This window comes from Onychostoma macrolepis, chromosome 17 (genome assembly GCF_012432095.1).
Source record: "Onychostoma macrolepis isolate SWU-2019 chromosome 17, ASM1243209v1, whole genome shotgun sequence".
Classification (NCBI taxonomy): Eukaryota; Metazoa; Chordata; class Actinopteri; order Cypriniformes; family Cyprinidae; genus Onychostoma; species Onychostoma macrolepis.
The window spans coordinates 26,551,898-26,567,170 of record NC_081171.1 but is presented as its reverse complement, the minus strand read 5'-3'; the positions used below and the strand labels follow the sequence as shown (position 1 = coordinate 26,567,170).

Genomic DNA, 15,273 nt, shown 5'->3' with positions numbered 1-15,273 from the left:
ATTTGTTGTTGTGGTACAGACCCACGCAAGGTGGGCTGTGCAACTTTATTATTATTATTATTATTATTTTATTTTTTACTTTTTTTGTATTTTACCACCAGTGTTGATTTTAGAACGTTTTTAGGTTACGATGCACAACATTGAAGTGATGTATGCAAGCCATTAAATTCATGTTCCTAGATTTTAATGGTAGTTGGCAGGAAACTTAACTAGTCAAAGCTTATTAGTGACGTTTGTGCCAGTTAAAAACAATAAAGATGGAAATAAGTGAGTGGTTATTGAGTTGTGATTTATTTGTAAACCTCTGTTTATAACTAGTCCCATGTTTCCAGAAGGTGAAGGACCTGATTCCTGTAGCAGTTAATTTTCCTGTAGCTTCGTTTGGCTCAGCAGCAGGATTGAATTGGAAATGCATTACACCTTTTCCATTTATCATCTGCTGCTGAGCTAATTAAATGAAGCTATAGGAAAATGAACTTGAACAAGATGCCACCTTCTGAAATGGGACTACAGTTATGTACAGAGCCTATAAGCAGTATAAAATGATGTCTAAAATGAGTTTAAGTTTGATGTAGAAAAGACATCCACAATGACCACATTTGGCCTACAATTAGCTCTTATACAGAGGTCCTGTGGACGTCAATACTGGACGTTCGTTAGACGTTGGAAAAAAGACGTCATCTGGCGTCACAGTCTGCACCTTCAGGGGACCAAAATTGGACGTTCAAAAATTACGTACAAAAGACGTCGTTTGGACGTGTCTTTGCGCAGTGGGTAATAATTCAAATCAACTCATCAGTTTACAGGTTGTCGTCTCCCATTGACATTGTGCTCGTTATGTTATGTGTCTTCAATCTGACAACCCATGTGAGTGAAGACAGAAATCCTTACCAATGCACTCGATAGCTTTGCAACAAGCATGTTGCAGTAGTCAGAGAAACTTAAGGAAATAGCAGTCCCAATAACTAGATGAGCCATAAGCAGCAAGCATATTTCGAGAACAATCATATGGCCTAACAACAGGTTAAATATTAGCTTCTTGCTGTTGCAAATTTACCAAGTACCAGTACTTGCAGTACAACCAATAGCTTAAAGAAACAAGCAGGTTTAGCAACAAACATGATACTGAGCACTAGATAAGCCCTAAAAGCAAGCAAAATCCCAATACCCTAACAGCTTTAAAGCAAAGACCTTCTGAAATAGCGTAGACTGCGGCAGCATGCCTTTTAAGAAGAAGAGAAGCAGCTAAGGGGTGCTCTTCTTTAATCAGCAGCTGAGAAGAGCAGCATGCCCCTTTAATGCAGTACAGCATATGGTCAATACCCAACGTTTAGGCAACAGCATGTTGCCCTTATCCAGATAATCGTTAGCATTAATAACCTTTGGTAGCAAAATCTACATACTGCCCGTTAAGTATCAAGCACGTTACAGGTACACTGATTAAAGTAACAGCATATCAAATAGAAATAAAAATAGGATAAGTTTAATGAAACAGAATTCCCAATACTAGATGAGTCTTAAGCAGCAACCGGTTTCATATCAGACAGCCTTAAACAACATATTAAAAACAAGCCTCGCTGTGGTAGGTTTACTGGGTAATGTTACCAGTGTGACAAAATACAACCAATGAGCCTAAAGCAACAGCATGCCTAGCAAACAAACATGTTACTGAACAATTGCCTTAACAACGAGCAATATTTGACGATAGCATAATTGGCAACATAGCATAAGGCAATGAGAACGAAATAAGAACTTAGCTTAGCTTCGTGAAGACATTCAGAGATGAATAAAGGGTTAAATGTTCAGTTTTTACGTGGGTGCTTTAACCCTCCTTGATATCTTTGCTTCTTCCAGCGGGGAAAGCAGATCTCATGTAAAAGTGTTGTTGATGCAGTCACATTAGCACAACTTCAGCGATGAATTGCGGGCATTGCAGGCAAAGAGTCTATGTCAATGATATATCGTTATGAGAAGCAGTACTTGTTCAGGGGTGTATTCCAGAAAGCAGGTTATGTGACATACCCGGGTATGTTTGAGAATAAGTGAGCGGATAACCTCAGCTTTCGGTTCCAAAATCGGCGGTTACTTTCAGGGTATGTAAGTAACCATAGCAACTTGCTCTCTGAAGATAACCTGCTCCGGAGCAGGTTATGTTCCAGGGTTAGTTCACTTCAGCGCTATCAGAGCATGACAGATAGCACACAATATTATATATTATTACAATACAGTTATGTATATAGCCTACTATATATATATATATATATATATATATATATATGCTATTTTAATGATAAAGCGCTAATATAAGTAACAAATAAGGTTTGCCTATATATTGCTCTAATATGGTTATTATATTTTATTGGCATATATAACAGTTATCTGTATAAATTATAAAACACTATTATGGCAAGGTAATGCTTAATTTATTATATTAGCCTATATATATATATATATATATATATATATATATATATATATTACATTTTATATTATCATCTCATACATGGATCGGCATTTTCTATAATGTATTTCTATAATAAAAATACATATCTGATATGACTTAATATATAATTAGCATCAAACAATATAATTCTTATTCTCAAGGATTAAACGGGAAAAAATTAAAATGATTGCAAAACCATCAATTAGGTGGCGATATGCACTAAGCATAAGGCCAACATGACCTTTGAACAGAAGAAGAAGAAAGAAGCAGTATGGCGCGCTTATTCTTAGCATCCGTTTCCATAGTGACTCGTCGATTCGTCGCTCTGTTGAGAATGTCTCGAGTCTTAACCAGGAACATACTCTTGAGTTGAATGAACTTACTCCCGGATGCGTTTTTGGAACCACATACCTCGATTAAGCAATGTTTGGGGTTAATCAACCGAAAGTTCAGGGTTTATCTGACGGTAAGTTAACCATGCTTTCTGGAATACACCCCAGGTCACTTCCGATTCTATCAGCATATCAATCGCGGCGAATTTGCGTTCAAATTCACAAACTTGTTGAATCTGGTGAGAACTCCGTGGGAAAGGAACCCCTGAAAATTCCTGATTGAAAGCTTTCCCATAGAGATGGAATTCACTGTCTGATTTGCTCCTGAGCAAGCGGAAAAAGCTGCTGATTGATACGGAATAGAGTTTATATAGGAATTATATAGGATAGGTGTATTCCTGTAGGTAGATACAATCAGCTGAGAATCAGCTGATGCAAGCTTGACTCACGTGATCTGCCAGAACTAACGCTAACACTTCATTTAGCGTATATATTGCTCTAATATGGTTATTATATTTTATTGGCATATATAACGGTTATCTGTATAAATGATAAAACACTATTATGACAAGGTAATATTTAATTTATTATATTAGCCTATATATATATTTATTACATTTTATATTATCATCTCACACATGGATCGGCATATTCTATAATGTATTTCTATAATAAAAATACATATCTGATATGACTTAATATATAATTAGCATCAAACAAAAAATATAATTCTTATTCTCAAGGATTAAAGATTAAAACGGGAAAAAAATAAAAATGATTGCAAAACCATCAATTAGGTGGCGATATGCACTAAGCATAAGGCCTACATGACCTTTGAACAGAAGAAGAAGAAAGAAGCAGTATGACGTGCTTATTCTTAGTGTCCGTTTCCATAGTGATTCGTCACTCTGTTGAGAATGTCTTTAGTCTTAACCAGGAACATACTCTGAGTTGAATGAACTTACTCCCGGATGCGTTTTTGGAACCACATACCTCGAGTAAGCAAGGGGTTAATCAAATGAAAGTTCAGGGTTTATCTGATGGTAAGTTAACCATGCTTTCTGGATTACACCCAGGGAAGCACATGGAACTTGGAAACAAACATAACAGAAGCCATGTGCTGATACCTAACAAGAGAATATGACCAATGAAACAAGATCATCAGCCATATGCTCACAACAAAATACAAAACATGGGTCCTGGCACAGCAAACCACGTTAATGTTTATAATGTTCAAGAAAATGCAGTTTTAAATATTCACAAAAAATTAAATAGTACTGAGTAAATTAAATTAAATGTATGACCTCTAGCAATCATGAAATCAGCATTTTTGTGTCAAAGTAATAGTTTTCAGTGGAAAATTCCTCTGCACACTTGACTGTAAATGGAAATCCTAGTCAGTGGGTTTGCATGAATGAAGTCTTCCAGCCACAAAGCTGACATAGCTTGAGCTATTGACACAGCAATCAATCTTTGAAAGTTAACACCTGCTTTTGACCCATTCCAAATGAAAGATGGTTTAAAGTTGTCAAAAAAAAAAAAAAAAATACATACACATACATATATATATATATATATATATATATATATATATATATATATATATATATAAATCTAAATTATTATTATTATAATTTTTTTGTGTGTGCAACACTGTTCATCTGCTCTGACCATTCATGTTTTGATGGCATTCTTCTTTTTTTATAGTGCATGGCCTCATTGTGCCTCATTGTGCCCCCTTGTGGTCAAGTCAAGTCACCTTTATTTATATAGCGCTTTTACAATACAGATTGTGTCAAAGCACTTAACAGTATCAAATTGGAGGATAGAGTGTCAGTAATGTATAATAATATTAAACACTCAGTTTTCAATTTTCAGTTAAAGGCATTCTATTATTGAATTCAGAGATGTCATTGTCTAGCTCAGTTTAGTTTAAATAGTATCTGTGCAATCAAATCGGCGATAATCGCTAGAAATTAAGTGTCCCCAACTGAGCAAGCCAGAGGCGACAGCGGCAAGGAACCAAAACTCCCTCTGTGACAGAATGGAGAAAAAAAAAAACCTTGGGAGAAACCAGGCTCAGTCGGGGGGGGCCAGTTCTCCTCTGACCAGACGAAACCCGCAGTTCAAAAGTTTATATTTCTATTTTAATTTTGTTACAATTTCTAACAATAGTAGTATTATGTAGTTAGGTATTTTATTATATTTTAGTTATTTTGTTATTTTTTTTTTAGTTTTATTGTATTCAATCGAGGTTTTCACTGGGGATATATCTCTGGGGGTCATCTGGGTGTCCTGGTCTCCGCTGACGATCAGGGCTGTAGACATCATCTCTTGGTGCTGATCCACCATCTGATCGGATACGGACTGAGAAACAGAATAGGAAAGAAACAGACAAATATTAGCGTAGATGCCATTCAACTTACGATGTAACGAGTACATTGTGTGTTATGTGGTATTAATGTGTTATGTGTAAGCCAGGCTAAAGAGATGGGTCTTTAATCTAGATTTAAACTGACAGATTGTGTCTGCCTCCCGAACAGTGTTAGGTAGATTGTTCCAGAGTTTGGGTGCTAAATAGGAATAGGATCTGCCGCCCGCAGTCGATTTTGATATTCTAGGTATTATCAAACGGCCGGAGTTTTGAGAACGCAGTGGACGTGGAGGACTATAATGCGATAAGAGCTCGCTCAAGTACTGAGGAGCTAAGCCATTCAGGGCTTTATAAGTAATTAACAAGATTTTAAAATCTATCCGATGTTTGATAGGGAGCCAGTGCAGTGTTGACAGAACGGTTAGTTTATATTGTGTCTGGATACGGTACATTAGTTGGTTTGTTTATAGTGATAGTATAGTGAAGTGACACACACACACACCGTGAACACACACCCTGAGCAGTCATTTATGCTGCAGCACCCAGGGAGCAGTTGGGGGTTTGGTGCCTTGCTCAAGGGCACCTCAGTCGTGGTATTGAGGGTGGAGAGAGCACTGGACATTCACTCCCCCCACCTACAATTCCTGCCGGCCCGAGACTCGAACTCGCAACCTTTGGATTACGAGTCCGACTCTCTAACCATTAGGCCACGACTTCCCTTATGCTGTTACAGTTATTATCATGTAGCTAATGCTAGCCATAGGCTCGGATGAAGGAACTAAAAAAAATACTTTGGTGTTCATTTGTACATCCAAACACTGAGCAACTATCATGCTTCGCTCGTTTGCAAGCCATGATGTCTCTCGAGGAAAAAAAAAATATTGCGCTCGCCTCGTTTGAAGAAACAGTGTTCCTTTAATTCAAGACCATTTATTGTATATGACAATGTACAGTACAATCAAGCCTTATTGGCCCAATTTACATGGATTCACACTACATACTTGGAACTCCTGGGATCCGTAATATATCCTTGTCTGTTACACAGCAGAAATTCTTTCAGTGTGATGCTCAACATACATCTGCAGTTGCTGTAGACATAGGATGTATGAACAGTACTTGGTTAGAGTGTGTATTGTCAGTTGGCCCTAAATAGAGTCTTGCACGCAGAAGTCATGTTAGCATTTGGGGGTAACCATATCAATAGGTTGCTTGATTGTTTTCTTTCAGGAATCAGGATCTATATTATGTCGTATAATGACATAACATGTTGGCGATATTTATCAGTTTATTTTAGATTTACATATCACAAGTATATTAAGTATCAAAACTTAAATGTTTTGTTTGAAAAGTATTTGACAGCTAATGCATGCCTATGTTGGGGCAGTAAAAACTATTGTGGCATTTGTACATACCTTAACATACCACAAAATAAAAATTAACTACAGAAAATCCCTTTAAAAAGATAGACCTCCCCTTAAAGTCACTGTATAACTCACACTCGAACAAAGATACCATCAAAATGATTATGAACTGGTGTTTTAGTTTGATATCACTGAAATATATTGATTCAGAGAGATCTGAAAAATATGTAATATTACCAATGTATGAAATAATGGTGTAATATAATAAACTCATTCTTTCACTGTTGTGAGTTTAACAGGCCTGGTGGTTTGCGGTGTGACAGCAGTTCATTTTAAGTGAACCAAGTGAGATTTTCAAGCCAAACACTGCCAGTCAGACGAGTGATGCTCAAATATCATTATTGTCCAATCAAAACATAATTAAAACATTTAGCTCAGTTTTTAGAAGAAACTATTATTTGAATTTTATCAATAAATTTGAAGGATACTTTAAACATTGAGTATTTAACTTAATAATTAACCATATATTGTTTAATGATGAGTAGATACAGCATTATTCATACACCAGACACCCTCCTGTTTTTTGTACCACTGTTAAATTCATTTTTCATGTTTCATGTTTCTTCCCCTTTCAGTCCTTTTTCTGGCTGTTCTTTGGACTCCTCCACTTGTGTTTGTGCATTCTGCCTTCCTCTCATGTAAGCATTCAGACTCTCCAGTAAATCAATGGAGTGATTGATCAGAAGAGCGAGCCAAGCCAGGCCAAAGAATATCCAGGCTGCCATCAGACAACTGTACCACTCTGGGTAGTTTATTGCTGGGTTGTGATCTGGCAGGAAAAACAGTGATGTAAAGATATTGTTATCAGGGTTGGGATGATATAATTTGAATCAAATTGGATTTGAAAATTGATTTAATGCAATGTCAAGATGATAAATTTACTGAATTCCAGTTTATAGAAATGCAACACAGGCGCAACAGAGGAATTTGATTGATCCAACACAAGTTTTGCATGAAAGCAAATCATGACTACAACAATTTTGACTCAGTATGCCTATTTGCACTCTCATTATACCCTTATATGTAAGTAAATAAGTATTATTGTTATTATTTTTTGTTAACCAATCAAATTGACCTATTAACCCATTTAATCCCACCGGTCACAATAGCGACCGTAAAAAAGTTTTTCATTTATAAAGCTCTACAAATCGTACAGACTGATGTTTTAGCGCAAAAAAAAAAGGGTCTCAATTAAATATGTGCTGTTTCACATGATTAGTGCAAATCGTCACATGACCAGAGCAGTTTATTTCCTTTTTGCAACTTGAGCAGATGATGGATGCATCAAAGCTCCAAATTGAAAGGCTAGTAAAGTATGTTAACATAAAGATATGACAAAGATTTTTTGTACACATTATCTTTAGGGTGTCTAGTATTAATATATGCATTTGCATATATTCAGTTTTGTTGAGTGTGGTCATAGAGTGAGTAAACATGTTGATGATCACAATAGTGGGATAACGGTGAACTTTATTTTACAATATAATCCAATGGCAGTTGCTAGTGAAAATGACAATAAAATGTTGCAATGACAAAATATTGCACTAAATTAAAAATTCAAATGTTATAAAAAAATTACAATAATGATGTTGTAATACTCGTAGCATTGATATCAAAATTTGATGTTATATTTTAGAAAAAACAATTTTGAAATGTGGTGATGGTTGAATTTTTTTTTTTTTTTTTATCTCAGTGATCCTATCAATGTTGCATAAGGTTTTTTTATGCATAATAGTAACCCTAGAATGTGATCAAACAGTTTAAAATAGCTGAGCTAAGATATATAAAACATTTTATGACTGCAGAAATATGTGATTTCAGTACTCACCATATCCCACTATTGTGACCGAACATAAAACACAATTTTTCACACAATTTTCCCCCCAAAAATTCAAAAAATAATTATTGATTATTTCAAAGGGTTACTAATGACACATCAGTTGGATATTTTCATGTCTGGGAAAAATTTGGGATTAAATGGGTTAACCTCATAATTTAAATTAATTATATAAGTTTAGCTCTGTTTTGAAGATTTTCTGGGTGTTTCACCATATCTAGTAAAAAAAATATTATTAATTATTAAAAATATATATTATAAAATATAAAAATATATTATTTATTATCACATTTAATTTGTTAAATATATTATTAAATGCTATGCATGCAACATTAATATGAATTTCTTTCTACTGTCTTAAAAAACATTTTAAATTTGAATTACAATTCTGCATCTTATTTGCTACCTCAATTCAGTATTCAAATTCAGGAAAATTCAAAATCAATTTTGAATGATACATGATCCAAGCTGTGATGTCACTTTGACTAGAATAATTACATACAAGAATAATTACAAAATGTGAAGAACTTTCAGAGGATTAACAGTAAAACAAAGAAGGCTTTATGTAATTAACACACACACACACAAGCTAAATAGTCCATATCTAATAACCAGTGTGTGAACACATAAGCATCATAATAAAGGTACATGCTGACAATTAAAAATACTGAAGTATAAAAGTTGAAGTATAAATAGTTTGTTAATTTTTGTATGTGTAGTCTCCTACCTGCAACATAATCTCCGAATCCAATAGTGCTGAGTGTTATAAAGCAGTAATAAATGGCTTCAGCGTAACTCCATCCCTCATACTGTTTAAAAAGCAGCATAGGAACCACAAAGTACAGACATGCTGAGCTCACAAAAGATATACTGTGAATGGATATTCGTACACATTTCTGTGGGAAGGAACAGAATCATGGTTACAGTGTGTTTGCACATGAAGGTCAAGCATATTCATTTCTAGTTTTATTGCTTATCACATTAATTCATTCATTCATTCATCCATCATCTTTATTGCTGACTGTAAAAAAAAAAAAAAGGTAAATTCTCACCCCTCTATCAATTTTTTTCTCCAGAAAATTGCAAAAATTCATTTCAATGGCCAGCATGTATTTTCCAACTCTATTTAAGATCACTACATTCAGGGGAATGCCAAAAAGTGCAAACAACACACAGAAGATTTGACCAGCTGTCGTCAGTGGAATTATATTCCCATAGCCTGTAAAAAGATGAAAACTCTATATAATCTCTACCCATCTGTATAGATGCCACACAATAAACTGGACTGTCAAATTCAGTGTGTTAAGTGTTCCATCCCTCACCAATAGTTGTGACCACAGTTGCTGCAAACACAGATGAGCTGGTAAATTTCCAGAAGCCATCTGCGGTGTCATTGCTGTCTGGACTCAAGCCACTCAGGGAAGCAGCTTTTATCATCTTTAAAAAAAGTAATGACAAGCAATAAGTACTTATTTGTAATACGTGAAATGACAATAAAAACAGTGAGCACCTGTGAATGACATTTACCAGTTGTGTTCTGTTAACAAAATTCTGTTAAAAATGATAACAAAACTATCACATTGTCAAGTTGTATTATTATTATCTACTTAAGTAGAAAACATTATTTTTCACAAAAAGGCCATTTCATTTAAAAAGAGCTAAATAATTATGTAAGCAATTTCAACAATAGACCAACAAAGAGAATTCTATGTAAAAGAGATTTCCAAATTTCCAATAAAGGAAATTAAATTATAAACTGTCGATCTTGTTTAACAACCACAAAGTGTTCTAGGTTTCTTGATTGGTGGTCTTGATTATTTTCTGCACAAATTTTCATGTTAAATACTTTTATTTATGTATTTTTTTAACCAAAAGCAGTTAATTTGAATGAAAATGGCTTCATAAATTTGAAATGAAATGGTTAGATAGATAGATAGATAGATACATACATGTACAAATATGGGGAAAAATATATATATATATCATTCCCTCACTGATCCTACCTAACACTGATACTGTTGTTAATGAGGAATAAATACATTTGTGCAACATCTACTCTCCAATCATACCTGTGCTAGTTCTCGGAGCCCATTCTGACCCACACATGGGTACTTCTCAAGTAGTTTCATTCTTTTCTCTTTCAGGAGATCAATCTGTTGCAACACATACCATCCTTCTAGTTTCCAGAAGATCAGCCCTCCAACAAGGACATAGGCTACATAAACAATTCCAAGGAACAGGATAGAAGGGAACCGAGCTACGCTGAGAAACTGGCATAACTTTCCCGAAAACATGGGAAGCATGGTTCCTTTGGTCGCCTGGCTCACCTGTCTGCCGATGCAGCTGCAGGATAGTGCTACTGGGTGTGGATTTACTCTGTTTATGTGACAGGCAAATCACTCCCTTGTGTAATGAATGCCAGAATGAGACCTTATGACCTGGCATGCAAATGTTGATTGAAGGAGAGCAGAAGGCACAGTGAGTGAGGAGTTAAAAAGGGGGGGTTGAAGTGGTTAGAAGCTGCAGTCAGTACTCTCTGACAGTGGTTTCGTGTTCTTGTACCAAAACTTTTTTTTTTTTTGTATTTTTTTATTATTTTTTTACACATAAATTAATTAGTTTAAAGAGTACCTAAGCACACACCAAAAAGAGGAAAGTCATCTGATCATCTGTACGTCTTAACATCAGTTCATCACAGTAATATGTTTACTTTAGGCATGTCTGACCTACAGCCTTGCCAGTGGCAAACACAAGAACACATACTCACACATATTTGCCAATATATGAAACCTCAATATTTACTATTTTCAAATCTCTGAACCACTGCACTTCAGTTCAGTTATGTAGGTATGAATAAATAAAGAAATAGATATAGTTTGAGTTATGGTCATTTGAATGTGTATTTGAATATGGTTTAGGTCAAAAAAAAAAAAAAAAAACAGATACAAGTTAGAATTAACGTAACAAGATATGTGTACAAAATAGATGTATGTTAGGATAAACATTTGTGTTTTAATATTAGATCACAGTCAATCAATAAAATATACCACTAACAAACAAAACAAAAACAAAAAAACTCAAAACCATATTAATAAATAATCCCAATCAATAAATAATAAAACAATGGAGCAGTTTCATATATATATATATATATATATATATATATATTTAGTTTTCTTGACTCTCCAAATAATGGAGAGTCAAGAGATGGCTGGCTTCTCACTGTTCATTTCCAATAATATTGCTGCTAATATTAATGTAATTTGAAAGATATTTGAGATGTGTGACTTATTGCTTGTATATGCTGAAATATTTTATTATTTATTATCAATTAACATTTCCTAATATATTCAATATGAAGCTAGTTAATAAAATTGTTGTATTCATTTGTCTAAACTTGGAAATGACCGGTAATGATTTTACATTATAATGTCTTAAACTTTAAATGATAATGTCTAAAACATTAGATTAAAGCAACGTTATAAATTACCATGTTATTGTATATAATACATATGGTGTTATAATAATTATACATGTGATCTGCACTGTACTGATTGCATAAATAAAGGAAACAAAGAAAGGCCACTTTATGCCTGTTCAATCTGATGAATGAAAGTGCTGCTCCCTTATGCAAATTACTGCTCAGAACCTCATTGCTCAAACAAATTTATTCATTGTCATGCAAAATAGTGCATCATAAAACAAAAATGACGAGATCTCAGTCTTAAGATTTTTGAGCAGAGAAATGTCAACTTATAGAATAAGTATTAACATTTATTCACTGTTAAATAAGTTATTAAAAAAAACAAAAAAAAACTCCATTTGCATTCTCCCAAAATAGGCTCTTAGCAGAAAAGAACAATTTAGGCAAGGCAAGGCAAGTTTATTTATATAGCACATTTCATACACAATGGTAATTCAAAGTGCTTTACATAAAAGAAAGTAAAATAATCATAAAAAATAATCACAACAATAAAACAAGGAATTTAAAAACTTTTAAAATGATTAAAAAATGATTTAAAATGAATTAAAAGTTAATAATATAAAATGATTATACATAAAATACAGTGCAAAGTTCGGACGTAGTACAGTGCTCATTCGGTAAATGCACAGCTAAACAGATGAGTTTTGAGTCTAGATTTAAATGTGGCTAATGTTTTAGCACATCTGATCTTTTCTGGAAGCTGGTTCCAACTGCGGGCGGCAACATAGCTAAAAGCGGACTCCCTTGTTTTGTGTGAACCCTTGGTATTTCTAACTTACTCGATCCTAATCATCTGAGTGGTCTGTTAGGTTTATATTCAGTGAGCATATCCGCAATTTATTTAGGTCCTAGGCTATTGAGTGATTTATAAACGAGTAAAAGTACCTTAAAATAAATTCTAAATGTAACTGGAAGCCAGTGTAAGGACCTGAGGACTGGTGTGATATGCTCAGATTTTCTGGTTCTAGTCAGAATCCTGGCAGCAGTGTTCTGGATGAGCTGCAGTTGTCTAATGGTCTTCTTGGGAAGGCCGGTGAGGAAACCATTACAATAGTCCACCCTGCTGGTGATAAAGGCATGAACAAGTTTCTCCAAGTCTTGGAAACAAAACGTCTAATTCTTGCAATGTTTTTGAGATGATAGTATGCTGATTAAGTTACTGCTTTGACATGACTACTAAAACTAAGGTCTGTCTCCAGAATCACCCCAAGATTTTTGATTTGATTTTTAGTTGTTTGAGCCCTAGAGTCAAGTTAAGCATTAACTTTGAGAACTTCATCTTTGTTTCCAAATGCAATGACTTCAGTTTTCTCCTTGTTTTACTGAAGAAAGTTCCAGCTGTTACATCCACCTGATAATTGCATCAATGCATTGGTAGAGGGAGTCAATGGGGCTTTTGGTGATAAGTCTAGGTAAACCTGGGTACCATCTGCATAAGCTGTGATAGGCAATTTGGTTCTTTCTCATTATTTGACTTAGTGGGAGCATATACAGGCTGAACAAGAGCGGTGTAATAATTGAACCTTGTTGGACTCTGCACATCATAGATGTCCACTTAGACTTATGCTCTCCTATACTCACATAATAACATCTCCCTTCTAATTATGACCTGAACCATTTGAGTACCATCCCAGAAAGCCCGACCCAGTTTTCCAGTCTCTCTCGAAGTATGTTATGATTGACAGTGTCAAACGCAGCATGGAGATCTAGTAGTACCAGCACTGATATTTTGCCAGAATCAGAATTTAAGCGAATATAATTTATTATCTTTATAAGTGCTGTCTCTGTACTGTGATGTGGTCGGAAACCAGATTGATAGAACACTTGTGTTCTCGTTAATGCATTTCTTTCTGACAGAGACAGATCTAGATTCAGTGGTAGCAGAGATCAATATATCAAATAAAATACAGTTACAAATACAAGTGATCAGATAGTGCTATGTCCTTAATTAACAATGGATGAAATGTTTAGACCCCTACTGATGAGTAGATCTAGAGTGTGTTCACTATTGTGTGTGGGTCCATGCACATGCTGAATCAGGTCAAAAGTGTTTAAAACTGTTATAATTTATTTTGTAGTATTGATTTCTGCATTATATATGTGAATATTAAAATCCCCTGCAATAGCAAAACAGTCAAACTCTGAGGAAATCATTGATAACAGTTCTGTGAACTCTTCAACAAAGGCTGGATAGTATTTTGGAGGCCTGTAAATAATGATAAACAGAATGTGTGGAGCACCTTTCAGCACAATACCTAGATATTAAAAAGACAAGTACTGACCAAAAGACACTTGCAAGTTGCAGATGAAGTTCACTCCTTTTATTGTTTGAATGTAGGCAGCTGTTTTCCCATCTCTGGAATGTAAGCTGCTGGCAGTGGGAGGCAAAAAGTCTTCTATTATTCCAGTCCCGAAAAGTTTTTACTTTTAGTGTTTCTGCCAAAAATGTTTTGTTTGAGCACTGTGCTGATTTTCTGCAGTTGAAATCTTAGAAAAATCTGAGAAAAGTACATAAACAGGGAGCAAAGCGTGGAGCAGTGAGCAGTAAGCAATAGTGTCCGAACAGTAGCGAAGCCGGAAGCAATTTACCATTGATTGAAAAGAGAATCTTCTTACACCTCACAAATCTACAGGCATTTAATGTGAATGACTCAAAGACTTGTGTAGATCAACAGGTAATAAAACATTTGTAAACAGCGTAATGGCCAAAAAGAAACAGTGACATTATTTCACACACACACACACACACACACACAACAATTAATTATAGTGTCTGAAAAACATTCAAACAAACAAAGGATATGATTTCACCACTCTGTAAATAAGATTATATTGGGTTTGGCAGGGAGACAGAGCTCTGATCAGGTTAACACTTTACGATAACTTGTAAACACATTTGCTCAGGTTCTCCATTAAAAGGTAACAGATTAATAACCAACCAGGTTGTAAATTGTGATATGTAATATAAAATTATGCTGTTATATGTGTCAGAGTGCCCAGCTTCTTCTGAACCAGAGACATGAGGGTTTTGACATATTCAGGAGTCATTAAGGCGACCTTTAGGGATCGACCTGGCCCAGAGTTTTGCAGAAATGTGTGACTTCATTTTTTGTCCTCCTCTGTTCTTAACTGTTCTTATTTTGTTGCTCCTGAAACAAAGAAACACAAAGAAACATTATAATTATCCAATCGGGTTAGAAACATTAAGGTCATCCATATGCCTCAAAGTGTACTGTAGAAAAGGCAAACATCAACTTTAAAAGTATGATGAAATCATGATTTCTTATAATTTCTCTTGATAAAAAATGACTGTTGATTATTAGTGTCTGTTGTGTTTGACTTATTGAACAACTGTGATTAGTTCAGCAGAAGTCAACTTATT

The 15,273-nt window shown here is 34.7% G+C and overlaps 2 protein-coding genes across 3 annotated transcripts in view; both read right to left on the bottom strand.

Annotated features, from left to right (window-relative positions):
* Window positions 1-6,094: 6,094 nt before the first annotated feature.
* Window positions 6,095-11,217, bottom strand: kcnk17 (potassium channel, subfamily K, member 17). Its single transcript, XM_058749736.1, has 5 exons — window positions 10,477-11,217; window positions 9,730-9,844; window positions 9,460-9,626; window positions 9,135-9,303; window positions 6,095-7,339 (listed from the first exon to the last, which is right to left on the bottom strand). Exons 1-5 carry the CDS (start codon window positions 10,708-10,710, stop codon window positions 7,125-7,127), a joined length of 900 nt encoding a protein of 299 aa, XP_058605719.1. The 5' UTR covers window positions 10,711-11,217; the 3' UTR covers window positions 6,095-7,124.
* A 1,063-nt stretch (window positions 11,218-12,280) lies between these two features.
* Window positions 12,281-15,273, bottom strand: part of kif6 (kinesin family member 6) — a 281,901-nt gene continuing 278,908 nt past the window's right edge. For both annotated transcript variants that reach the window (XM_058748719.1, XM_058748720.1), the window contains one exon: window positions 12,281-15,040. In XM_058748719.1, the coding sequence (XP_058604702.1) occupies window positions 15,027-15,040 (14 nt within the window). In that variant the 3' untranslated portion in view covers window positions 12,281-15,026. The remainder of the gene's footprint in view (window positions 15,041-15,273) is intronic.